General features: G+C 43.3%; 1 protein-coding gene across 1 annotated transcript in view; it reads left to right on the forward strand.

Moving 5' to 3' along the window:
* ARFGEF3 (ARFGEF family member 3) overlaps positions 1-22551 on the forward strand; it is a 90641-nt gene extending 68090 nt beyond the window's left edge. Inside the window, exons 29-34 of the mRNA XM_056566657.1 lie at positions 9373-9487; positions 11911-12013; positions 12102-12233; positions 13093-13223; positions 17200-18409; positions 21952-22551. Of these exons, the coding sequence (XP_056422632.1) occupies positions 9373-9487; positions 11911-12013; positions 12102-12233; positions 13093-13223; positions 17200-18409; positions 21952-22143 (1883 nt within the window). The 3' untranslated portion in view covers positions 22144-22551. The remainder of the gene's footprint in view (positions 1-9372; positions 9488-11910; positions 12014-12101; positions 12234-13092; positions 13224-17199; positions 18410-21951) is intronic.
* Positions 22552-26822: the final 4271 nt, after the last annotated feature.

The raw sequence follows: 26822 nt of genomic DNA on the forward strand, positions 1-26822 counted from the left end.
TTGCTGTATACTACAGAGGAAGTTCTTTTCTTTTTGAATGTATTTTCTGTCTGACCACAGTGCTCTCTGCTAACACCGCTGTCCATGTCAGGAACTGTCCAGAGCAGGAGAGGTTTGCTATGGGGAAATAAAAAAAAAAAGAACATTGTGGGGAGCATACAGCAGCTCATAATTACTGGAAGGGTTAAGATTTTTAAATAGAGTTATTTACAAATCTGTTTATCTTCCTGGCACCAGTTGATTTGAAATTTTTTTTCCCACCGGAGTACCCCTTTTTAAGCTGCTAGTCAGCGAAAAATTAACAGAAGGGAAAAAGTAAAGAGCACAAATACAAAAATTTTTTGCATGGGAGAATCATATAGGCTATGTACAAAGTTTTTTTTTTATTATGCGTTTTATTGATAAGTAAAGTTGGCCAAGTGGCCTTGCAGAGAACACCACAAGTGTACAGCAAAAGGTGCCGAGGCACTGATATAGGTAATAGTACAGCATAAAAACGACAGGTTCATAGTCGTCTGACCACAAGGGCCAACACAATGTCAAGTTTACAATCCAATGAAACAATACAGGAACACCGCTTCAGCGGGCGGCTAGCCGCCACCTATTATCAAGAATCAGCAGGTTCTCAAAACTTAGCTTGCGCCAAGGATGGCCACCATTAATGATAGTTACAAGGTGAAAAGGAAACACACAAGACAAACGATGGACAGGCACTGACCAAAGGAAGAGAGTAAAAGTGGAGGGGATGAGGAACAAAATGAAACAATTCCATGTGGACAATGCAATTAGGGGATACGATGAGTCGTCATGGAATAAGTGCATTGAGTAAGGGGAGAAGAGCACCAGGCCCCCCACACTGAAAGGAATTTACCTGTACACTTCCTATTTTTGTAGATGAGATGTGAAAAGGGAATCACAGCATTAACAAGTGCTCGCCATTGGGACAGGGTAGATGGTCGTGGGTCCATCCATTTAAGAGCAACTGCCTTCCTGGCCAAGAGCAGAGTTTCCCGCAAAAATGTGCGAACATGATAAGTCCACACTTCTTCGTTCAAGACACGAAAAAGGCACATTAGGGGGTCAGTTGGAGGAGAGGGTTCTACAAGGGTGGCAAGAAGTCGGAGGACTTCATTCCAAAATGCCGCAATTTGAGGGCACGCCCAAAGGAGATGCCAAAAATCAGCTCCTGCAGCACCACAGCAGTGACATGCATCCGAGTCGGAGCGACCCATTCTAAATAATCTGGTGGGAGTAACATAACTGTAGTGAATGATGTTCAATTGAATAAGTTTATTATTGGCAGCCGAAGATAGTAGCATATGAGAAGATAGAATCTCCTCCCAGTCATCCCAAGTAAGGTTGGGGAGATACGACTGCCAATATTGTATAGCTGGCAATTGTGAGCATGCGTTCCTGGCCTGAATAAGTTTCGTATAAAGGATGGACACCGGACCCCTAGGTCCCTGAGATTTCAAAACCCCAGTTAGTGGGAATGCCGAAATTGGTGAGCCTCCCACTGGGAACTGAGCATGTAGGGCGTGACGCAGTTATAGATACCTATGGAAACTGTTCCTGGGTAGAGCATGACTGGACTGTAATTGGTCAAATGAACACACTTGTATTGTGACACGTTGTCACAATACAAGTGTTCTAAGGCACACCCCCCACATTCTGCCAAAATATCGGATCTAGGTTACCATCAATATGTGTGAAGTTCGGGTTGTGCCACAACGGAGTATCTGAGGGTATACCAGTGTAACCATAAACCACTTTAGCATTGCGCCAGACTCATATGGCCAATTTGTGGAGGGGCAAAAAAGAATGACCTCCTAGATTAGGGCTTTCCAGAAGAAGTCTTGGCGTCAAGTGCGGGACAAACCTGGCCAGATATGGCTCCGAATCTGGCATTGTCTGATCTACAACCCATGAGCAGATATAACTTAATTGGCCCGCCAAAAAAATAGGAACAAATCTGGTAGGGACCGGCCGGCCTCCAATTTAGGGCACTGTAGAGTAGTAAGACGAATTTTAGGCCTATTAGGACCCCAGATAAATGGGGAGAGAAGGGAGTGAATGGTGTCGAAGAAGGACTTAGGGATTGGGACTGAGGCATGTTCCAGTGCATATAGACACTTGGGGAGAATAATAAGTTTAATGAGATTTATACGGCCAGTAACTGATAGCGGTAAGGTTGTCCAAATCCTAAATTTAGATTTGATATATGGGAGAAGGGAGAGAACATTAGTGTTCAGATCAATCAATGGCTTTCTGTTGATATATACCCCCAGATACTTAAACTCGGTGACATCCGGGAGACCACACATAACAGAGGGCCAATCACAATGTAAAAGCGGCATCACCGCCGGTTTGGTCCAATTGATAAATAAACCAGAGAAGTATCCAAACTTATCATTTAGGTCAATGACATAAGGCAGCATACTGGTTGGATTAGAGAGAAAGAGCACCATGTCATCTGCATATAATCCTATACGTTCCTCCCTAACGCCCATAGACATGCCAAGGAAGTCAGGGTCCTACCGAACACACGCAGCGCAAGGGACTCCACCACCACCGCGAACAGGCGCGGGGACAGGGGGGCACCCCTGTCTTGTGCCGCGGCCTAGGGTACACTGGAGAGAACAGATCCCTTTCACAAGAACTTGAGCCCGGGGATGCCTATAGAGGATAGAAATCCACTTCCAAAAGTTGGGACCAACACCAAACCTATGGAGGATCTCCAGAAGTAATTCCATTCCACCGAATCAAATACCTTGGCGGCATCTAATGACGCCAAGGCCCAATCTCCCTCCAGAGCTCCTCCCACCTGGACGGCAGTTTGGTCACGACAAATGTTATCTGAGGTAGATTTACCTGGCATGAAACCAGTTTGATCAATATGAATAATCGTAAGTATAAAGCAGTTCAGCCGGGTGGCCAGAATTTTGGTATTTTATAATCCAAATTTAGTAAAGATATTGCCTGTAGGAGCCACACTCCACAGGGTCTTTATCTGGTTTCAATAAGATGACATTAGAGAGAATTTGGCAGGGTTCCATCTGCAAACGCTGCCTGCTACATGGCTAAGAGGGGAGGGAGGCGCACATCTGAATACCTCAGGTAAATCTCCAATGGAAGGCCATCCGGGCCCAGAGACTTACCCTTGGTCATATCAGCTATTGCCTCTTGTGCCTCCTGCAACGTAAGAGGAGCATCCAAGGAGTCTCTGTCCTCCTCAGATAGCGAAGGGAATGCATTGCCATCCAGGTAGGAGGCTAACCGCGCCTCATCGTACTGCACCTGTGAGGAGTAAAGGTCAGAGTAAAAGGAGGAAAAGCGAAGAGCCATTTCCTCATTACCAAGCAATAAGGACCCATCCGAGGCTTTAACCCCTTAATGACAATGGACATAAATGTAGGTCATGGTGACGGCTTTGATGGTCCATGGAAGGGTCTGGTATCATGGAAGGATGGATACCCAGCTGCAAAGGTAACTGCTCTATGCAATATTTCCATAGATGCCGGGGGTGGATATAGATAAACAAGAATACAAATGGGACATTGTTTAAATAGGCAGGGATAAAGATATATCGGCCTAACGGGTCCCTACGGACCGTAACCAGTTCCCATCTTACCAACCGACTAACCAGAACAGTAACTCTTCTAGAAAATGAGGTATGGAAGGAATGTTGTAGCCATTGGACCCATGATTTAGATAATTGGTTGTCTCTATCAGGGGTGAGGTGAGTTTCCTGTAAGGCAACTATATGCGGACGGTACCTTCTAATGTGGGCAAAAATCATTGCACGCTTACATGGGGTACAGGGCTCTTCTGATGTTCCAGCAAAGCTCCCAAAGGCACTACAACTGGACTTCAGTAGCTCCCCTTACAATATGCATAACAGGTACGGAAGCATAAACAGTGCTGCATAGTGTCCTTCGGAGTATTCAGAGACATAGCTACCCTCCATAAATTCCTGTAGGAAGGGAAGGGGGGTGGACGATGAACAGGAGTCAGGGTGAAGGAGCCAGGAGGCCAGCGGAGATGGGGAACAAAGTAGGGGGGGAATCCAGGGTCAGTGGAGGGAAGTGGGGCTGGTACATACAAGATCAGGGGAATCATGTTGAGCCAAGGAGGGTGGCAGTGTCTCTCCCCGGGGGGGAAGCAGGGCAGGAAGAGATACTAAACAGGGGGACGGGACAAACCAAGGGAGAACAAGAGCTACCAGGGGAGCGTAACAGTACCGGGCCCCACAGAGGGCATAGTGTGTCTCACATCCAATGCCGGATCGCTGTCAGCTGTAAACGGGTTAAAGCAGCTGGAGAGAGCTAGGTGAGGAGTCAGACAGGTTGATGTGGACACTGAGCAGGATCCCCCAGGTAGTAGTATAGGAAGGCACCTAGCACATGTGCCGGTTCTTCACAGCAGCGTCTCGGGGATCACCTTCTCCTGTTCAGCCAGCCAATCAGCTTCCTGTGGTGTGGAGAAAAAGATGGCCCTGTCTCCATCCACAACCCATGGGCGAGCAGGGTAAGCTATAGAATAGGGGACACCCCTCTCCCGCAGACTTGATGGAAGTGAAGGAAGCTCTTTTGCGTTGCAGATCTGACAAAAATCCGGGAATATGGAGAAAATCCGGGAACTCTGTTGCTGTTGAATGTGATCTCCGGCAATGTCCTCGCAGAGCAGAGGATCAGGTCTCTGTCATTGCAGCTGAGAAGTCGGGCCAGCAAAGGGTGCAGGGGGCGCCCCAGGTAATGGTGGTCTTGAGGGCACATGGTGTGCATGCTCCACTGCAAATGCTGTAGAGAACTTTACCTCAGGAAAGAGGTCTTTAGTCCAGCCCTCCACAAAGCCCCCAGGATTCTGGTCCTCCGCCCACTCAGGTAAGCCGATCATCCAGATATTATTCCGGCGGCACATTCTCAAGATCGTGGTTTTTCTGCTGGGCAATTTCAAGCTGCTCCTGCACTGTGCGGAGGGAGGATATAATGGGAGCCACAGTGTCCTCAAGTGTGGAGATATGATGTTCTGCGGAGATTCTCCATATCTTGCTGCAGGAGGCCCACATCCACCCTGATCTCCTCCATCTTCCCGGAGAGTGAGGATCTGCATGCCTGGATAGCCAGGAGGATGGTATCGCTCACCTCCCTTAGCATCAGTTCTGGAGATTCTGGACACCCTTCTAGCGAATAGGCTTCATGCACCTCTGTGATTGAGGTAGAAGCAAGCGCTCCAACCTGCCCCACGCCATCTTGCTTTTCCAATGCGGGCGAAGTCTTGGAGCTTCTCCACTGCCGCACAGACCTTGTTCTTGTTCCTAAGACGAGTTAATGGTGTCAGGGACTCCAGGACTCAGTTCAGGACAGGTAATGTGTAGGTTCTGAGCGGGAGCACTTACAGTGTGCGACCGTTCATCTCAACCGCCAGGCCATGCCCCGGCTGTGTACAAAGTTTAAAGGAGAACTCCAAATGAAATAACCTTTATATAGCTGCACATGATAAAGTTATATAACTTTGCAATGTGAAGTGTAATCTTTGCTGAGCACATACCCTGTTTCTCTCAGCTTTTCCTCCAGGCAGGAAGTCCAGGAGATCTTATCACACATGATGACTAGCGTCTACTGTAGACATACTTCACACTCCCTTCTCCTTAGCTCAGAGAGCCGACAGCTTCAGTTTGCCGGGTTTGAGTGTCCCTCATTGGCTGGAGTTCACACCCCCCATCACTGCTGACTCTCACAGCTGCCCCTCCCTTCAGCTCACACAGGAAACTAGCCCAGTGGGGGAGATTTATAAAAACCTGTGCAAAGGAAAAGTTGCCTATAGCAACCAATCAGATTGCTTCTTACATTTTGCAGTTTGTTAAAAAATGAAAGTAGCAAGTTGATTGGTTGCTATGGGAAACTTTTCCTCTGGACAGGTTTTGATAAATCTCCCCCAGTGTGTGTAGTTTTCAGCTGGGATGCCGTCTGGAGTCATGATGAGCTTATATGTATAAATGATTTATGTTGTTTTTTTTTTTTTTTTACCACTTTTGGCTGGATATCTCCTTCAATTGAAAATGGAGCTCAGACAGTACATTTTAGAGGCTGTAGAAGGGAAACTAAGCAACAAAGACCTATGGAGAAAATATTTTTTGCGCCATAAGTATAAAGCAAAAAAAATATATAAATTATTTTCAAATGTGTTCAGCCTCTAACTTTTTCACTGCCAGAGGTTTTGGACATTTTACTCCACTAGTAACCCAGACAGTTTACTGAAAGTAGACACCCACCTAAATTGAAAAAAGAAAACGTAACAAATTGACATGTTTTGTGCTGCAGACATTTCCGCAGTTTGTGTTTCTAGCCTTAGTGTGGCCATTTCTTTTAACTTGGTTGTTCTTTCATTTATTTTGGAGGCTGACCAAGCTAAAGATTGCACATTAACCTGTATTAGGGCGTCATGGCCCACTCTGTTGCACATGGCCATATGCCATTGTCTTATCACCTATTCCTGCTTTGAGGGTCAAGGCTTTACTAAGGGTTGTATAAGACGGCCTGAGCTACCCTGTACACGACTGCAAATCTCTTAGATCAATGCTCTTCGGGCAGGGATGGCTACGTGAACAATTTCTGGATCATCCGTGTGGCAATCAGCAATTGGCCACACATCCCACAACCCTATTACTCAGAGAGATGTGCAGCCAATGGCCGATGATTTTTTTTTTTAGTTGGTCAAAAAGACCCAATCTGCCCTAGGGGGATAAGCATTCTTGGTCTCATATTGTGGGCATATGGGTGGGATCCTGCTGTAGCCTGTTGCCTCATAGCCAGACCAGTGGCATTGAGGGCCAATGGCTGACCTTCTAGGAAAAACATACAATGCTATATATATTTTTCACAGTTTGGTTGCAGTATGAGACACAACAGGATCAAAGAGGGGAGATTTGATTAGAGGAATTGTTGGGATGTTTTTTGAGTATTTTTATATTTAAAGTTTATAAGTTTATGCTAAAGAGTTTGTCCATTTTTTTCCTTATTGATTTGCAGGATAATGTAATTCCATAATATCCTTCCAGTATCTTAAAAGCTTCCAATATGAGCTGAAGTGATTTTGATATTAGTAAAATAACAGGAACAGAGTAACAGAGTAATCACATTCACAGTGCCTGTGTCAGTAGATGAAGCTCAGGGGCTGTCTGATACTAAATCTATGTCGGGGTGTGCTGGAAGGGGAGTAGTTCCATAAGAAATCTGACATCCCTTGATACTGAGCGGTACCACAAAACTCCTGATTGTACAAATAGCAGTAGTGGTATTTAAGGTATATTGGAGAATTGATAATGATGATGCAGTTTACTAAAAAATTTAAACATTAGCACCTCACCATTGCCAGTCATGCTTATTTGCATGTTTTCTGATCTACCAGTTTAAAGCGTACCTGCCAGATCCCACAAAAAAAAAAAAAATTAATATGTCACTCAGTACCTAATCCTGACCATGTACATCTAATTTTTCTGCCTCTATCACCTATATCTATCTATATATATATATATATATATATATATATATATATAATCCCAAAATAAAGCAGCACTACTTATCCAGTCCAACCAAAAAATTGGTGCCAGCGTCCCAAAGGACTTGATCAGAGTCCATCCAAGATAAAAACCAGATACAGGCGCAGCACTCCAACAAAATAAGTGATTTAATATCTCATGTCAGCATTACAACGTTTCAGCTCCTCCTGGAGCTTGAAAAAGGCTCCAGGAGGAGCTGAAACGTTGTAATGCTGACATGAGATATTAAATCACTTATTTTGTTGGAGTGCTGCGCCTGTATCTGGTTTTTATATATATATATATATATATATATATATATATATATATATATATATGTATATATATATAAAACTCAACGTGTATGTATGTGTGTATGTTCCAGCATCACGTCCAAACGGCTAAAGATATTAACATGAAACTTGGCACACATGTTACTTATATGTCAACAACAAACATAGGATAGGTCATTTAACCCTTACTCACCCCCATTTGCCAGGGGCGGCGTTTATGTTTAAAGTCCCATACAAGTCTATGGAAAATATATGTTACTGCATAACTTCCAAACGGCTGGAGATATTTTGATAATACTTGGTCACATGTTACTTATATGTCCACTTAAAATATAGGATAGTTAATTTAACCCTTAACTACCCCCATTTGTGAGGGTCGGGGTTTTTGTTTAAAGTCCCATGCAAATCAATGGGAAATGTATGTTCCCACATAACTTCCGTACGGCTGGAGATATTTCAATAACTGGTACACATATTACCGGTCTGGATAGGAGGTCAGGATAGGAGGTCAGGATAGGGGGATGGGATAGGGGGATGGGATAGGAGGATGGGATAGGAGGACGGGATAGGAGGATGGGATAGGAGGATGGGATAGGAGGTCGGGATAGGAGGTCGGGATAGGAGGACCGGGATAGGAGGTCGAGATAGGAGGAAGGGATAGGAGGATGGGATAGGAGGTCGTGATAGCAGGACGGGATAGTAGGTTTTGTTAGATGGACGGGATAGGAGGTTCTGATAGGAGGTCGGGATAGCAGGACGGGATAGCAGGACGGGATAGGAGGACGGGATAGGAGGTCAGGATATGGGGTTGGGATATGACAACAATATATGGGGACGGGATATGAAGTCAAAAGCTTCCTCCTTTGTTTATTTTCCTCCCCAACAAGGATTAGGAAGGAAAAACCGGGCAACGCCAGGTATTCAGCTAGTTTATTATAAAATCCCTTTTTATTTGGTAACAGTGTTGGAAATCCTCTCAGGGGAAGGGGACGTGTTCCTCCCTTGTGGTGGTGGGAGGTAATTGGTGTGTTTGCTCATGCAGCCTTGTCCATGAGTCCTCTCTTGTCCATGAAAAACCTCCAAACCCCAGTCACCAAGGTGACGGGGTAAAAAACCCCTATTGAAAATTCCCTCCCTAACTATATAAAACTTCACTTTTATTGTACTATTATTAAAAAAGTCCCCTGTAGTGAATAAAATTAGCAGGCTATTCCCTCAACTAGTGTTGCTTCTCCTGTCTGGAGTTCACAGTAATATGTACTTGACAGTGGCTGCAGACCACTGTCTATTGGGGAAAATGCTGCAATTAAAATGTAATCTCTTGTCCATGACTCATAGACAAGCTGATGCGGCTGAAGGACTGGTTAGTGTCCCAGTAGATATGGGGACCCCTAGTGGTGGGATTTTCAGGAGCCGTTTTCTTCATTAAACATTCAAACAACCATATCACAAAAGGTCTTTAATTTTCACCAGTAACAACATATAAAAGTTTTGGGATCTGACAGTTTCCATTTAATATATTTATTTGTTTTATTGCAGACATTGGATATGAGAATATGATTAACACAATGCTAAAAGAATTATTTAAGCTGCTTGTATCATGTGTGGCTGAACCCACTGAAACCATCTCTCGAGTAGGCTGTTCCTGCATTAGGTAGGTGTAACTTGACAGGTAAATGGTAATTTGAGGTTCATGTTGGGTTCACACAACATACATTTTCTTGTATTGTATTTTACAAACGTATATCCTGAAAACAGCAGGCGCAATTTTTTCTCGAGTCCCCACATTAAATATTATAGCCATTTTTCCATAAGCTATGTGACTTGTACTATGCACAGATGAGACAAAACGGAATATTTTCGACAAGTCACATCAGCCTTATGCAGATACAAAAATGAATCACATAAAGAAAAAAAAACATTGGGGGAGATTCTCAAAGAATTTTGCGGCAAAAATAAATAAATTTTGCCCCAAAATTTTGGCGCAAGAAGTATCGGCCACATTTTCAAAGCGCTTTGTGCCACAGTTTACACTGTTCACGCCAGTTTTGTAAAAGTGGGTGTGTCCACGTATATTGTCTGCTTTACATGATATTTTCATAGGGGTGAGAGTCCAGTTTACATTTCACACCAGCTTTTTGATAGTGTAGAAATCTCAAAAATGGTTGTAGTTTTATTGTTTTTGGTTGGGAAAATGTGTTATTTAAGTAATTATTAAAAAAAAAATTATAATTTTTATTGAAAAATTTTATTAAAAAATATATATTTTTTATAAATTTTTTTCTCTTGGTCACTGCACCTGCATTTACATTTAAGCTCAGAAATGTTTTATTTATATAGTTATCGCTTGTCTTGGCTCTAGTAACCATGGAATATTTTGTGAGATGTTTCCACCAGAATTTTCTGGGATTTAAAATTTGGTCCAAAAAACGGCAATTTTGGTGCCAAACTCAGCAATTTTGGCGCAAAAATTCCAATATGGCTGCAACAAAAAGAAAAAAAATTCTGCTAAAAAACAAAACAAAAGTGGTGTTTCACATATTGTCAAAGCAGCACAAGAGACCTTTGAAAATGTGAGGAGAAAAAAAAAGGTGCGAATAATATTCCTGGAACAGAAATTACAGTAGTCTTTTAGAATCTCCCACATTGTACCTACTGAGAAGCATGGAAGAGGCTCAGTTAGGTATTTGGGCTGCTTTGCTGCATCTAGCACAGGGTGTCTTGAATCTGTACAGGGTACAATGAAATCTCAAGACTATTAAGGCATTCTGTAGCTCAACGTGTGCTACCCAAAGTCAGGAAGCTTAGTCTCTGTCGCAGGTTATAGGCCCTCCAATAGAAAAACATTGGACTATTCAAGTGGCCTTCTATGAGCCCAGATGTTAATTCTATTGAGCATCTGTGGAAGAAGCCGTAACATGTCGTCTGAAGAAGGTACTCTATTAGCCTGAGACAGCTGGAGCAGTTTGCTTATGAGGAATGAGCCAAGTGCAGAAGTATCATTCAGGCTATGTTCACCCAGCAGAATATTCTGCATGGAATTTCTGCAGCAGCAGCGTCCTATTCATTTCAGTGGGATTCTTCTACACTGAGCACACAATGGAATTTCCGCTGCTAATATTTCTGCTGTGAAAATCCTGATTTCGGCACCCGCAGAAACAATAAACCTGGTCAATGTTTCTGAGCATTCTGCTCGAAAATGCATTGCCATCTATGGAGATGGCGCATTTCCAAGCCATCCTAGCCCCGCCGGAGCATGCAAATGTGTGGAACGTCCGGGCGTGCATTCCACACATTTAACTCCTTGTGAACATAGCCTAAGAGTTACAGAAATCGCTTGATTGCAGTGACTGCTTCAAAAGATTAAGTACAGGGTACCATCATTTTTGTCCAGGCCAGTTTCATTATTTAGTTTTTTTGCATGGAGAAACTAGTCATCAAGGAGGGTCCCCAAGGCTGCGCTGCACTATGCCAGTACTGACTTGTCTCTCCCTATACACAAGGTTTCAGGTAAAAGCAGTACTTTCTTTATTGGGTAGTATTCAGACAGAACAAAAGCCGACGCGTTTCGGACCTACACCCGGTCCTTAGCCATTACTAAGGACCGGGTGTAGGTCCGAAACGCGTCGGCTTTTGTTCTGTCTGAATACTACCCAATAAAGAAAGTACTGCTTTTACCTGCAACCTTGGGCTGGACCGTCCTTTTTCGTTTGCTGCACACACGTGGTCAGGGACGCTGCTGATCAGGCCCGTGCACAGGTGCAGGTGGCGCAGATGAGCTGTCGGTTAGTCTACTCTCCCTATACACAGGTAGGGAGACATGAGTCACTTAAGGTCGGCCAGGGGGTGCAGCTGCAGGGATATTTTGCAGGAACTACTTACTTACCAGGGTCTCTGAAACACCCAAGCATATCAGAGTGATTCATAGTCCCAGCGTGTGGGGGCAGCATAAAACTGATGACAGGTTTCCTTTAACCCTGACTTTGCAATATACAGAAGCTTATATTTACAACATTGATTTTAAGTATGTTTTTACAGTTTTTAATCTGATGTCAGTGTCTTGATCTTGGTTTTTAGATATGTATTGGTAACTGCAGGGCCAGTCTTTACAGAGGAGATGTGGAGATTGGCATGCTGTGCTTTGCAAGATGCGTTTTCTGCTACGTTAGAACCAATGAAGGTAAGCCGCGAGAAATGTTATATATTTTATTTCAATGAAGTGGGGCACTCTACTGTAAATGTATAACTAAAGGTCCATCACCTTTCAGAATCTATTAGGTTATTTCCATAGTGGGTCGGAAAGTTTTTCTGGAGACGCCTGTGAAGTGAAGGTGGCAGCACCATCTTTATCTCCCAATGCAGAAGCTGAATACTGGAGAATCCGGGCTATGACACAACAGGTAAGCCTAATATTAAGGTATTCTATTACTTTCATTCCAACTAGCCACAATATAAGGTTCTCCTCCCCATGTTGGCTGGCTCCTGGCAAGGAAATGAGAAATTGGTTTATAGCAGAAGCAAGTCCGTGTGCTTACAATAAATGAAAACTCTTTCCTATGAAGGAAGCTTAATGCAGATGAGGAGATTCATTTATAGCACTGCTTTCTATCTCATGAGGTTTATTTATGTATTATAATCACAAGAGAAAACGCAGATCCGGCACAGTTCTATACACCTGACGGCTTAATCCCTCTTAATATATAACTTGGTGTAGCAGGTGTCTGCTCTCCTATGGGTGGTGCTACACGCTGAAAGTGCAAGCGTAATCAATATCCATAAAAGAGAAAGTAGCGGAGCAACTCACCCGGTGGTAGTGGAGTCAGTTCAAATAATGGACATCGCGGTCAGGCGAAGATGCAGCGGGAGGCGGAAGGTGTAACGGGGGGAATTCAGGCGTCGGGCCACAGCCGTATCGCACCCTCTGGTGCTTCGTCAGGCCCCTGCGATGCAGGGGCCTGACGAAGCACCAGAGGGTGCGATACGGCTGTGGCCCGACACCTGAATTCCCCCCGTTACACCTCCCGCTGCATCTCCGCCTGACCGCGATGTCCATTATTTGAACTGACTCCATTACCACCGGGTGAGTTGCTCCGCTACTTTCTCTTTTATGTATATATATTTATGTATTGTTTGTTGATAACCCGAATATTGCGTGTAAAAAGCCAGATGTTTCTTATTTAACAATGTAATATTCTCAGTTTGCTTTCCTAATGCACCATTTTTGCAGCTCATAATTACTAATATCATTTCCATTGACAGGTCTTCATGCTGGATGCCCAGTGCTCACCAAAGACCCCAAACAATAAGGAAGGCTTTGAGCATGCTCAGTCATGTGTGCTTATCATTGAGCTGCCTCCAGATGAGAAGCCCAATGGGCACACACAGAAAAGGTAAGACTGTATGACAGGCAGACGGGTTAATACTTAATTGTTGTCCTATTTTTCTGCACTGTTGACCATTTTAAAATTAATAGGGTTTCAATTTTCCAGGTACAGGGCCATATGAGTGATTGTTTTATGCTGGACAAATTGTACTTTGTAGTGACATCATTCATTTTACCACAAAATCTACAGCGGAGCTAAAAAATATTTTTTAAATATTTTTTTTCACTGATTTTTAGTCCCCATAGTGTGCCTTAGACTTGTGTGTGGCCAGTTATTTTATCTAGTGGTTACGTCCCCTTCAGCAGTTTGGCTACTCATTTGCAAAGACCTTTGCACAAATGGTTTTCAATGTTTTTTTTTAGTTGCTTTAGATGTGTTATTTGTGTGTTATGCACTTAAAAATCATACATAGAATCTTAGGACATTCCATGTACCAAGTGCATGATAGACGCTGATTTTGAAACTTGACTTTCGTGTGCCATAAAGAGTCATCGGCCTGATCCATGCAGAGGTCATTTCTTCCTGTATGTGCTTCCCTTCAACCTTCACAGACAAAAGAAAACAGTCCATGTGTACTTTTTATGGATCCTGAGGAAGTAAATTTCTATCATGAGATTAATTATATGATACCACATACCGTATATACTCGAGTATAAGCCGACCCGAATATAAGCCGAGGCCCCTAATTTCACCCCAGAAACCCAGGAAAAGTTATTGACTCGACTATAAGCCTAGGGTGGGAAATACATCATCCCCCCATGTCATCATCCAGACCCCCGTCATCATCCCCCCCCCCCCCCTTTTTCATTATCACCGCCTGTCAATCCCTTCAGCCATCGGCTGTCCGGGCATGCTGGAAGTTGTAGTTTTGAAACCTCTGGAGGTCCGCAGGTTGAAGACCACTGCGGCCTTTGTCATCATCCAGACCCCCGTCATCATCCCCCCCCCTTCATCATCACCGCCTGTCAATCCCTTCATCAGTGGTCTTCAACCTGCGGACCTCCAGATGTTGTAAAACTACAATTCCCAGCATGCCCGTTCATGCGGTCTCCCTGTGCGTCGTCGTCAAGGCAACGTCACTAGTCTGGGGCATGCCCGGATCATGGAGAAGAGGCCCCCCCCGGTGAAAATGGACAGCCCGGAACGACTAACCCTCCGGACCAGCTCACCCTTCCTTCCCACCGAGGGGAGGTGAATAGAAAACTAAAGGGGGGGGGGGGGGGATGGGATGATGACGAAGACCGCAGTGGTCTTCAACCTGCGGACCTCCAGAGGTTTCAAAACTACAACTCCCAGCATGCCCGGACAGCCGATGGCTGTCCGGGCATGCAAGGAGTTGTAGTTTTGCAACAACAGGTCCACAGGTTGAAGACCACTGAGAAGGGATTGACAGGCGGAGAGTTCACTCGAGTATAAGCCGATGGGGGCGTTTTCAGCACGAAAAATCGTGCTGAAAAACTCGGCTTATACTCGAGTATATACGGTAGTCTTTTAATATGCACTTTTGCCTTTATGCATGCTTTCTGAAGAACATAGCGGGGGGGGGGGGGGGGCATATAACAAGCAAATGTCATAGTTCTCTACTCTAATTTGGTATGTCCCCTATTCTCCTTCATGTGGCGTAATGCTTGTGATCAGACTCTGGTAACACTGACACCAATCATGGGGAGCTTGATGTATAGATGTAGGAGGCTTTAGTTTTCTGCTGACCATCACTGGTTCAGGTTATCGCTGATGTCTTATGTTGTGTGTATTGTTGTATTTCCTGCATGTACAGCTTCTAATTCTCTGCCTTTTTCTCTCCTGCCTGTAACTTATGCTGTTCTACTAAACAGAAAGCTGGGGTAAGATCTTTGTTGCATGGTGCTATTGCATTGTGGGGCTAACAGAAATTACAATCCGGGGTTACACGGAAATGTACTGAAACTGTGTCCACCCCATCTATGTATATTGCTTATATTGTTGGGTACAAAAAAAGAGAGGTGAGTTTACTATGGGAGGGAATTTATCATGTACATAATAGTCACAATTTGTTGCATAAATCGAGACTTGGGCAAAAACATCCAACTTTTTATGCATCTAAAGTCTCATTTGGTGCCAAAAATAGTTCATTTTAAAGCCGCATTCGGTGAGTGGGAGTGGATCTTTGTATTAAAGGGGTGTTGCTTTTTAGGAAGTATGAGTGGCCTTAAAGGGGTACTACGTCCCAAACATCTTATACCCTATCCAAAGGACAGGGGATAAGATGTTAGATTGCAGGGGGCCTGCTGCTGGGGACCTCCGCAATCTCAGTGCTGGCAGCGGCAGCGTAGGAACGTCACATCACACCTCATTCATTCATGTCAATGGGAAGAGGCCGTAGCCGTCACACCTCCTCCCATAGAAGTGAATAGAAGGGTGTGGCAGCCACATGGCCAGTCATCGGGCATGAAGCGGAGTTCGCTCTGTGCGTCGAATGACGGAGTGCTGCGCCAGAGATCGCGGTGGGACATCTTATAGGGGATAAGATGTTTGCGATGGAGTACCCCTTTAACACCTGCCCTATTTAACAAAACTTGTGCCTAAAAACTGGTGTAAAATTTTGCTGAAACGTACGGCAGCTCCTCAAGTCGTAAAGACAGCCCCACATATCTGCACCTCTTAATAAATTGGGCAAAGTACTCCAGAGCAGATAAACTAAAGACTAGTGTGTAAAATGCTGGTCTTTAGTAAATCTGCCCCTGTGTTTCTTATTTTTACACCACTTCCAGCCATATAGATATTCCTCCCTGGACAACCTATTTAATGGCACTAATGGGTTGCATGTATAAAAAAGATGTGTGGAATTTCACATAAATCAGAGATTGTTATAGCTATGTATTAAAGGGGTTTTCTGGGAGATTTAGAGGCATTTTCTGTTACTACCTGTACTTTACTTCAGTAGGACAAGCTGCAATACCAGGTGCATCCCCTACCCATTTATGTGTGTTATGCCACAACAGTGGTTATTGCTAGAGGTTTCAAAGGTTGACCAACAGCAATCATCATAGACCATGCTGGCTTCATTATTAACAGGGATTGTTATTGTAAGAGAACCCCTTTAACAATCGTAGCAAAATATTCAGCATTATCCACTAGGAAAGTCTTCATTTCTTTATTGGCATCAATGAAAAAAAACAAAAAACCTCTGTGTTTGAGTAGTATTAGGGTTACTTAGAGTCACCCTAAAATGGCAAATGATATACAGTGATCCCTCAACTTACAATGGCCTCAACATACAATATTTTCAACATACAATGGTCTTTTCTGGGCCATTGTAACTTGAAAACAGACTCAACAGACAATGCTACAGACAGTCCAGATCTGTGAAACTTGTCAATGGCTGGAATAAAAGACCAGAATCATCAGAATGGGCATTTTACTGGTAAAACCCCTGTATTACTGAAGTGTATGCACTGACTGGCTGTCTGGTAGTGCCCCCTACAGTACAGGGTGGTACTACATGTTCTGTACTACTCTGTACCTGGGTTATCTGCTCCTTTGGACACCAGGTTAGGGCGGCTCCATGTAAAATTTTTAGGACATTGCGTGTTCTGTAAAGGACCCTAAAGAAGCTCCTGTACACTACGTAGACAGTGATTACAGCTCCCAGCAGATCTGTCTTACTTTTATATGTAAGGATTTGCTTTATCTGTATTAGTTATCTACTTATTTTTCTTTAATCCTCACTTTTTCCTATTTTTGGATGACATTTTGGTGCCTTTAGAACCAATTACCAGGTTTCCATAGAGTTATGGTCTCAACATACAATGGTTTCAACATACAATGGTCATCCTGGAGCCAATTAATATTGTAACTTGAGGGACCACTGTATATTGTAAATGGTAAAATGTGACATCTATAATGTAATTTATTATTTAGTGCCTTATATGGTAGAAGAACATCATCATTTAAATTAGACCTGCTAACCATTTCTAACACCATTTCTTTATTTTTCTTAAAGTATTCCATTTAGGACCATCGTAGTCAGTTTGCTTTCTCATCAAGTTCTGCTTCAAAACCTATACGACATTTTGTTGGAGGAGTTTGTAAAATGCCCTGCGGTGACTGAGGATAAATCGGTCCCTCCTCCCGAAACTAAAACTGTTGGATTTCTGAGATACGTTTCAATGCAAAACTTGGCTGTTATTTTTGACTTGTTGTTGGACTCCTATAGGACAGCCAGGGAATTTGATGCCCGTCCCGGTTTGAAATGCTTGCTCATGAAAGTTTCTGGCATTGGTGGAGCAGCAAATCTATATCGACAATCGGCAATGAGCTTTAACATCTACTTCCAGGCTTTGATTTGTGCCTTGCTGACCAATCAGGACAACATCACTGCTGAGGTTGTCAAGAAAATCCTTTTTGAAGAAGATGAACATAGTACAGATTCCTCCCAGCAGTGTTCATCAGAGGATGAAGATATATTTGAAGAAACTGCTCAAGTCAGTCCTCCAAGAGGGAAGGAAAAACGGCAATGGAGGGCTCGAGTCCCATCTCTGAGTGTTCAGCCGGTCAGTAATGCCGATTGGGCTTGGTTGGTTAAAAGGCTTCACAAGCTCTGCATGGAACTTTGTAATAACTACATTCAAATGCATCTGGACCTGGAGAATAATGACGATCACCCAGGTATTAGGGGAGATCCTTTCTTTATCCTACCATCATTTCAGTCAGAAACCTCAACACCATCAACTGGAGGTATTTCGGGAAAGGAAACACCATCCGAAGATGACAGATATCTAAATAAGGAGCACCCTATTGATAATGTAACACCAAGAGGTTTTGCTGCATCAATGCCACAAAGTCCCAAGCTAGAGAAAAGAGATCAGGGCAAAAAGAAAGAATGGTGGGAGAATGCTGGCAATAAAATCTATACCATAGCCACTGATAAAACAATAGCAAAACTCATGACCGAATACAAGAAGAGAAAGCAGCAACATAACCTGACTACATTTGTTAAAGATACAAAGTTGGATAAAAAAGGAGAAATGTTATCTTCTAGAGGGCAGGATTCACCTATGCCACAAAGGCCCCAACATCTTGTTGACCAGACTCAGATGAGACACTCTTTCAGTGCTGGCCCTGAGATTTTGAGACAGGAGAAGAGATCTCGCTCTGGGTCCACTGTTAGCACATTCAATATTTCAACAAGAGATGCAGAAGCTCAAATACAGGTAATGCCATTTTTTTTTTTTTTTACTGCTTTACTGCTTGTAATTTCCCATTTTATGGCTCTTAAAGGAGGTTTCCAAAGTTACCATATTTTTTGCCGTATAAGACGCTCCGGCATATAAGACGCACCCAATTTTAAAGGAGGAAAATCTAGAAAAAAAAAGATTCTGAACCAAATATAATGTAAAGTATAGGACAGTGATCTTCAACCTGCGGACCTCCTGATGTTGCAAAACTACAACTCCAAGCATGCCCGGACAGCCGTTGGCTGTCCGGGCATACCGGGAGTTGTAGTTTTGCAACATCTGGAGGTCCGCAGGTTGAAGACAACTGGTATAGGAGGTAATACTCACGTGTCCCCGCCGCTCCGGACCCATCACCGCTGCCCTGGATGTCGCCCTCCATCGCTGTTGCCGCGTCCCTGGGGTGTCCCCGTCGCTCCGGAACGTCTCTGCTGCCCGGGATCCTCGCTCTCCATCGCCACCATCACGTCGCTAAGCACGCCGCTCCTATTGGATGACGGGACGGCGTGCACGACGACGTGATGACGAAGGAGAACGCCGGCCATGCAGGGGATCCCGGCGCGGAGCGTTCATTCGCTGATGGACACCGAAGAGGCAGGTAAGGTCCCTCCCGGTGTCCTGTGGGCTGTTCGGGATGCCCCGATTTCACCGCGGCGGTCCCAAACAGCCCGACTGAGCAGCCGGGATAGTTTCACTTTCGCTTCAGACGCGGCGGTCAGCTTTGATCGCCACGCCTGAAGGGTTAATACAGGGCATCACCGCGATCGGTTATGTTCTGTATTAGCCGCAAAACCCGGCTGTTGATGGCTGCCGGGACCGCGGTGATATGACAGGGTTTTAATGTGTATTTGCCATATAAGATGCACCAACTTTCCCCCCCCCCAGTTTTGGGGAAGAAAAATTGCGTCCTTATACGGCGAAAAATACGGTAATCATTGACTGCATATCACTGCTTATATACAGGCGTGATGAACAATACTTGGGACAGCTGGAATGGTAGAGGCATCAAAATATGCAGAAGAAAGGTTCCTGCTGATTTTGTATGTTTGCCCATTAAAGGGAGTAATTCTTATCTCAGCTTGTTACCTGTATAAAAGACACCTGTCCACAGAAGCAATGAATCAGATTCCAAACTCTTCACTATGACCAAAACCAAAGAGCTGTCCAAGGATGTCAGGGATAAGATTGTAGGTCTTCACAAGGCTGGATTGCACTACATTCCATCACAAAGAAGCTCGGTGAGAAGTTTACAATAGTTGATGCAAACAATTGGTAACACACTACGCTATAAAGGACTGAAATCCCGCAGTTCCCCCAAGGTCCTCCTGCTCCAGAAAGCGCATGTACAGGCCTGAATGATTTAGAAGTTAATTGGAAAACTTCAGACAGATGTTAATTGGAAAACTTCAGATGGCCTGTACATGTGCTTTCTTGAGCAGGGTCTCCTTGCGGGCACTGCTGGCTTTCAGTGGCTGATAAAGGTCTTGTAGCCCATTCCAGCCTTCAGTAGGTCTGCAATCTTGTTCATGACATCCTTGGACAGAACTTTAGTCTTGGCCATGGTGGAGAGTTTATAATTTGATAGATTGCCCAGGTGTATTTTATACAGGTAACAAGTTGAGATTAGGAGCACACCCAGAGAGAGTGCTCCTAGTCTCAGCTTGCTACCTGTATAAAAGAAACATAGAATGTGTTGGCAGATAAGAACCATTTGGCCCATCTAGTCTGCCCAATATTCTGAATACTATCAATAGTCCCTGGTGCTATCTTATATGAAGGATAGTCTTATGCCTATCCCTATATTATATGAAGGATAGCCTTATGCCTATCTCTATCTTATATGAAGGATAGCGTATGCCTATCTCTATCTTATATGAAGGATAGCCTTATGCCTATCCCTATCTTATATGAAGGATAGCCTTATGCCTACCCCTACCTTATATGAAGGATAGCCTTATGCCTATCCCTATCTTATATGAAGGATAGCCTTATGCCTATCCCTATCTTATATGAAGGATAGCTTATGCCTATCCCTATCTTATATGAAGGATAGCCTTATGCCTATCTCTATCTTATATGAAGGATAGCGTATGCCTATCTCTATCTTATATGAAGGATAGCCTTATGCCTATCCCTATCTTATATGAAGGATAGCCTTATGCCTACCCCTACCTTATATGAAGGATAGCCTTATGCTTATCCCTATCTTATATGAAGGATAGCTTATGCCTATCTCTATCTTATATGAAGGATAGCCTTATGTTTATCCCTATCTTATATGAAGGATAGCCTTATGCTTATCCCTATCTTATATGAAGGATAGCCTTATGCCTATCTCTATCTTATATGAAGGATAGCCTTATGCTTATCCCTATCTTATATGAAGGATAGCCTTATGCCTATCTCTATCTTATATGAAGTATATCATTATGCCTATTCCTATTTTATATGAAGGATAGCTTATGCCTATCCCTATCTTATATGAAGGATAGCCTTATGCCTATCTCTATCTTATATGAAGGATAGCCTTATGCCTATCCCTGTCTTATATGAAATACACCTGGGAGACAGAAATCTTGTTGATTAAAAGGGGATACAAATACTTATTTAAAGGGGTACTCCGGTGAAAAACTTTTTTTTTTTTTTTAAATCAACTGGTGCCAGAAAGTTAAACAGATTTGTAAATGACTTCTATTAAAAAATCTTAATCCTTCCTGTACTTATTAGCTGCTGAATACTACAGCGGAAATTATTTTCTTTTTGAAACACAGAGCTGTCTGCTGACATCATGAGCACAGTGCTCTCTGCTGACATCTCTGTCCAGTTTAGGAACTGACCAGAACAGCATATATTTGCTATGGGGATTACCGTTTACTCTGGACAGTTCCCAAAATGGACAGAGATGTCAGCAGAGAGCACTGTGCTCATGATGTCAGCAGACAGCTCTGTTTTTCAAACGGAAAAGAATTTCCACTGTAGTATTCAGCAGCTAATAAGTACAGGAAGGATTAAGATTTTTCAATAGAAGTCATTTACAAATATGTTTAACTTTCTGGCACCAGTTGATATAAAAAAATATGTTTTTTACCGGAGTACCCCTTTTACTGAGTAAAATGCAAATCGCTTAATGACTTTTATGAAATGCACTTTTTTCTAGATGTATTTGTTGTTATTCTGTCCCATAAACCTACCATTAATTTACAGACTGGTCATATCTGGTGGGCAAATTTTCAAAATCAGCAGGAGGTCAAATAATCTTTTTCTTCACTGTATTATCTGCATGATGTCCTGGGTATATGTCGGAATATATACTGCAGTGTGCCCAATACAATCTAGCGTTTCTTTGAGTATGTTTGATCTGCTATACTGTATTACTTTGTTTATGGCATAGAATAGTGTAGTCTACTTTACTATTCTGTGCCACAAATAATATTAACACCATCTGTTTTATATGTTGTAGGTATAGACGAGGGTTTCTGCTTTCACCTACACTACCTAACTATGTGTGCTTTGTATTTTAGGCATGGACCAACATGGTGTTGACAATACTAAACCAAATTCAGATCTTACCGGACCAGATGTTTGCTGCTTTGCAGCCTGCGGTGTTTCCTTGCATCAGCCAGCTGACATGTCATGTGAACGACATACGTGTGCGTCAAGCTGTCAGGGAATGGTTGGGTAGGGTCGGGAGAATTTATGACATCATTTTATAAGTTTATGGTGGCACTATGATTTTTACATATCAAATTCTCATTTCAAAATCTATCCTAAATAAGGTTTATTACATTTTGTAAGTAGGATATTTCATGGGTATTTACAGTTCTGAAATATTTTGCCTATCCTGCTACATTTATAACTCGGTCATTTCTAAGAATGTATAATACTTGTATTATTTTCTGTATGTATGTAGTCATGACACCACAATATTGGTTATAGCCTACCGAAAACAACACTAGACCTGACAAAAAGGAACTTATTCATATCATTTCTGACTGAGCTTTCTGGTTTTCCTAGTAGCACAAGTAACCAAAGCCCTGCAGTGCCAGGTTGGCATTGAGCTAATAGAATGGCTGGATTAAAGGGGTAATCCACTGGCCAGCGTTCGGAACTAAATCCGAATGCTGTTTTCGCGCTGCGGTGGACGGCCACACCCCTTGTGCGGTCACGGCCACGGCCCCGCAATGCAAGTCTATGGGAGGGGGCGTGACGCCCCCTCCCATAGACTTGCATTGAGGGGGTGTGGCGGTGACGTCACAAGGGGAATGGCCGACCACCGCAGCGCAAAAACAGCATTCGGATTTAGTTCCGAGCGCTGGCCAGTGGAGTACCCCTTTAAGCTTACTCAGATCTGCTGCTTTATATGTAAATGCGATGATGTAGTTAGCATTACAAGTACAACACTGTACTCACTATCTATATGCCTTTGCACTTCTTTTAGTTCTTTGAGCATTTTAAAGGGCACTGTCACCAATTACCCTTACCTGATAAACTACACACCTCAGATAAACAGATGCCAGCCTAACAAGCATCATATATGGGAGAACTGTTTTCATCGTTTCTTCCCTGGCTAGGGAAAAGGCAAATATTGTTAAACTGTTCTTTAGTACAGGGATAGTTGTCCTTTTGGAAAGAAAATACAGCTTTGCACTTCGAAGCATCATTAAAAAATTTTACCCTACTGCTTTTATGCTATTGCATACATTTACCTGATTTTTATTTTGTTTAACAAACCTACCAGTCAGTGGCTAAGAGTAGATGTATTTAAAACTTCAAGACATACTTAAAGGGGTTCTCCGCCCCTAGACATTTTATCCCCTATCCAAAGGATAGGGGAATAAGATGTATGATCGCGGGGGTCCCACCACTGAAGCCCCCACAATTACCCTGCTACACCCGGCGTTCGCTTAGAGCGTCGGGTGCAGCGCTGGAGGCTCACAACGTCATGGCCATGACCCCTCATTGCGAATCTACGCCCCCTCCCATAGACTTGCATTAAGGGGGCATGGCAATGATGTCACAAGCAGGGCATGGCCGTGACATCACGAGCCTCCGCCCCGCATCGCCAGTCATCCGGCTCAGATTGAAGTTCGCTCTGTGCATCGGATGTCTGGGGTACCGAAGCCAAGATTTCGGGGTCCCCAGTGGCAGGACCCCCTGCAATTTATGATCACGGGGGTCCCACAACTGAGGCCCCCCACAATCTCCTTGCTTCACCTGGCGTTCACTTAGAGTGTCGGGTGCAGCACCAGGTGTCGGGTGCAACATCGGGTGATGTCACAAGCCTCCACCCCCATAGACTTGCATTCAGGGGGCATGGCCATGATGTCACGATGGGGGCGTGACCGTGACGTCACGAGCCTCCACCCAGCATCGCCAGTTATCCGGCACGGAGCAAAGTTCGCTCTGTGAACCGGATGTCTGGGGTACCGCAGCCGAGATCGCAGGGTCCCCAGCAGCGGGACCCCCACGATCAGACATCTTATCCCCTATCCTTTGGATAGGGGATAAGATGTCTGGGGGCGGAGTACCTCTTTAATAACTATATCGCAGGAGTCATCTGAAGAGATGTGACAGACACCAAAGCACATACTGAGAAGCTGCAGGAAACATGGTCTTCTAATATATCAGACTGTGTGCCCCTAACAGTAACATAACAGCTCCTCTATAGTATATAGAAAACATGTTCTTACCACCAAAAATACAGGGGCCCTAACAGTAACATAGCAGCTCCTCTATGGTATATAGAAAACATGTTCTTACCACCAAAAATACAGGGCCCCTAACAGTAACATAGCAGCTCCTCTATAGTATATAGAAAACGTGTTCTTACCACCAAAAATACAGGGGCCCTAACAGTAACATAGCAGCTCCTCTATAGTATATAGAAAACGTGTTCTTACCACCAAAAATACAGGGGCCCTAACAGTAACATAGCAGCTCCTCTATAGTATATAGAAAACATGTTCTTACCACCAAAAATACAGGGGCCCTAACAGTAACATAGCAGCTCCTCTATAGTATATAGAAAACATGTTCTTACCACCAAAAATACAGGGGCCCTAACAGTAACATAGCAGCTCCTCTATAGTATATAGAAAACGTGTTCTTACCACCAAAAATACAGGGGCCCTAACAGTAACATAGCAGCTCCTCTATAGTATATAGAAAACATGTTCTTACCACCAAAAATACAGGGGCCCTAACAGTAACATAGCAGCTCCTCTATAGTATATAGAAAACGTGTTCTTACCACCAAAAATACAGGGGCCCTAACAGTAACATAGCAGCTCCTCTATAGTATATAGAAAACGTGTTCTTACCACCAAAAATACAGGGGCCTTAACAGTAACATAGCAGCTCCTCTATAGTATATAGAAAACATGTTCTTACCACCAAAAATACAGGGGCCCTAACAGTAACATAGCAGCTCCTCTATAGTATATAGAAAACATGTTCTTACCACCAAAAATACAGGGGCCCTAACAGTAACATAGCAGCTCCTCTATAGTATATAGAAAACATGTTCTTACCACCAAAAATACAGGGGCCCTAACAGTAACATAGCAGCTCCTCTATAGTATATAGAAAACGTGTTCTTACCACCAAAAATACAGGGGCCCTAACAGTAACATAGCAGCTCCTCTATAGTATATAGAAAACGTGTTCTTACCACCAAAAATACAGGGGCCCTAACAGTAACATAGCAGCTCCTCTATAGTATATAGAAAACATGTTCTTACCACCAAAAATACAGGGGCCCTAACAGTAACATAGCAGCTCCTCTATAGTATATAGAAAAGATGTTCTTACCACCAAAAATACAGGGGCCCTAACAGTAACATAGCAGCTCCTCTATAGTATATAGAAAACGTGTTCTTACCACCAAAAATACAGGGGCCCTAACAGTAACATAGCAGCTCCTCTATAGTATATAGAAAACGTGTTCTTACCACCAAAAATACAGGGGCCCTAACAGTAACATAGCAGCTCCTCTATAGTATATAGAAAACATGTTCTTACCACCAAAAATACAGGGGCCCTAACAGTAACATAGCAGCTCCTCTATAGTATATAGAAAAGATGTTCTTACCACCAAAAATACAGGGGCCCTAACAGTAACATAACAGCTCCTCTATAGTATATAGAAAACGTGTTCTTACCACCAAAAATACAGGGGCCCTAACAGTAACATAGCAGCTCCTCTATAGTATATAGAAAAGATGTTCTTACCACCAAAAATACAGGGGCCCTAACAGTAACATAGCAGCTCCTCTATAGTATATAGAAAACGTGTTCTTACCACCAAAAATACAGGGGCCCTAACAGTAACATAGCAGCTCCTCTATAGTATATAGAAAACGTGTTCTTACCACCAAAAATACAGGGGCCCTAACAGTAACATAGCAGCTCCTCTATAGTATATAGAAAACATGTTCTTACCACCAAAAATACAGGGGCCCTAACAGTAACATAGCAGCTCCTCTATAGTATATAGAAAACATGTTCTTACCACCAAAAATACAGGGGCCCTAACAGTAACATAGCAGCTCCTCTATAGTATATAGAAAACGTGTTCTTACCACCAAAAATACAGGGGCCCTAACAGTAACATAGCAGCTCCTCTATAGTATATAGAAAACATGTTCTTACCACCAAAAATACAGGGGCCCTAACAGTAACATAGCAGCTCCTCTATAGTATATAGAAAACGTGTTCTTACCACCAAAAATACAGGGGCCCTAACAGTAACATAGCAGCTCCTCTATAGTATATAGAAAACGTGTTCTTACCACCAAAAATACAGGGGCCTTAACAGTAACATAGCAGCTCCTCTATAGTATATAGAAAACATGTTCTTACCACCAAAAATACAGGGGCCCTAACAGTAACATAGCAGCTCCTCTATAGTATATAGAAAACATGTTCTTACCACCAAAAATACAGGGGCCCTAACAGTAACATAGCAGCTCCTCTATAGTATATAGAAAACGTGTTCTTACCACCAAAAATACAGGGGCCCTAACAGTAACATAGCAGCTCCTCTATAGTATATAGAAAACGTGTTCTTACCACCAAAAATACAGGGGCCCTAACAGTAACATAGCAGCTCCTCTATAGTATATAGAAAACATGTTCTTACCACCAAAAATACAGGGGCCCTAACAGTAACATAGCAGCTCCTCTATAGTATATAGAAAAGATGTTCTTACCACCAAAAATACAGGGGCCCTAACAGTAACATAGCAGCTCCTCTATAGTATATAGAAAACGTGTTCTTACCACCAAAAATACAGGGGCCCTAACAGTAACATAGCAGCTCCTCTATAGTATATAGAAAACGTGTTCTTACCACCAAAAATACAGGGGCCCTAACAGTAACATAGCAGCTCCT

The sequence above is a fragment of the Hyla sarda genome, chromosome 3, assembly GCF_029499605.1.
Source record: "Hyla sarda isolate aHylSar1 chromosome 3, aHylSar1.hap1, whole genome shotgun sequence".
NCBI lineage: Eukaryota > Metazoa > Chordata > Amphibia > Anura > Hylidae > Hyla > Hyla sarda.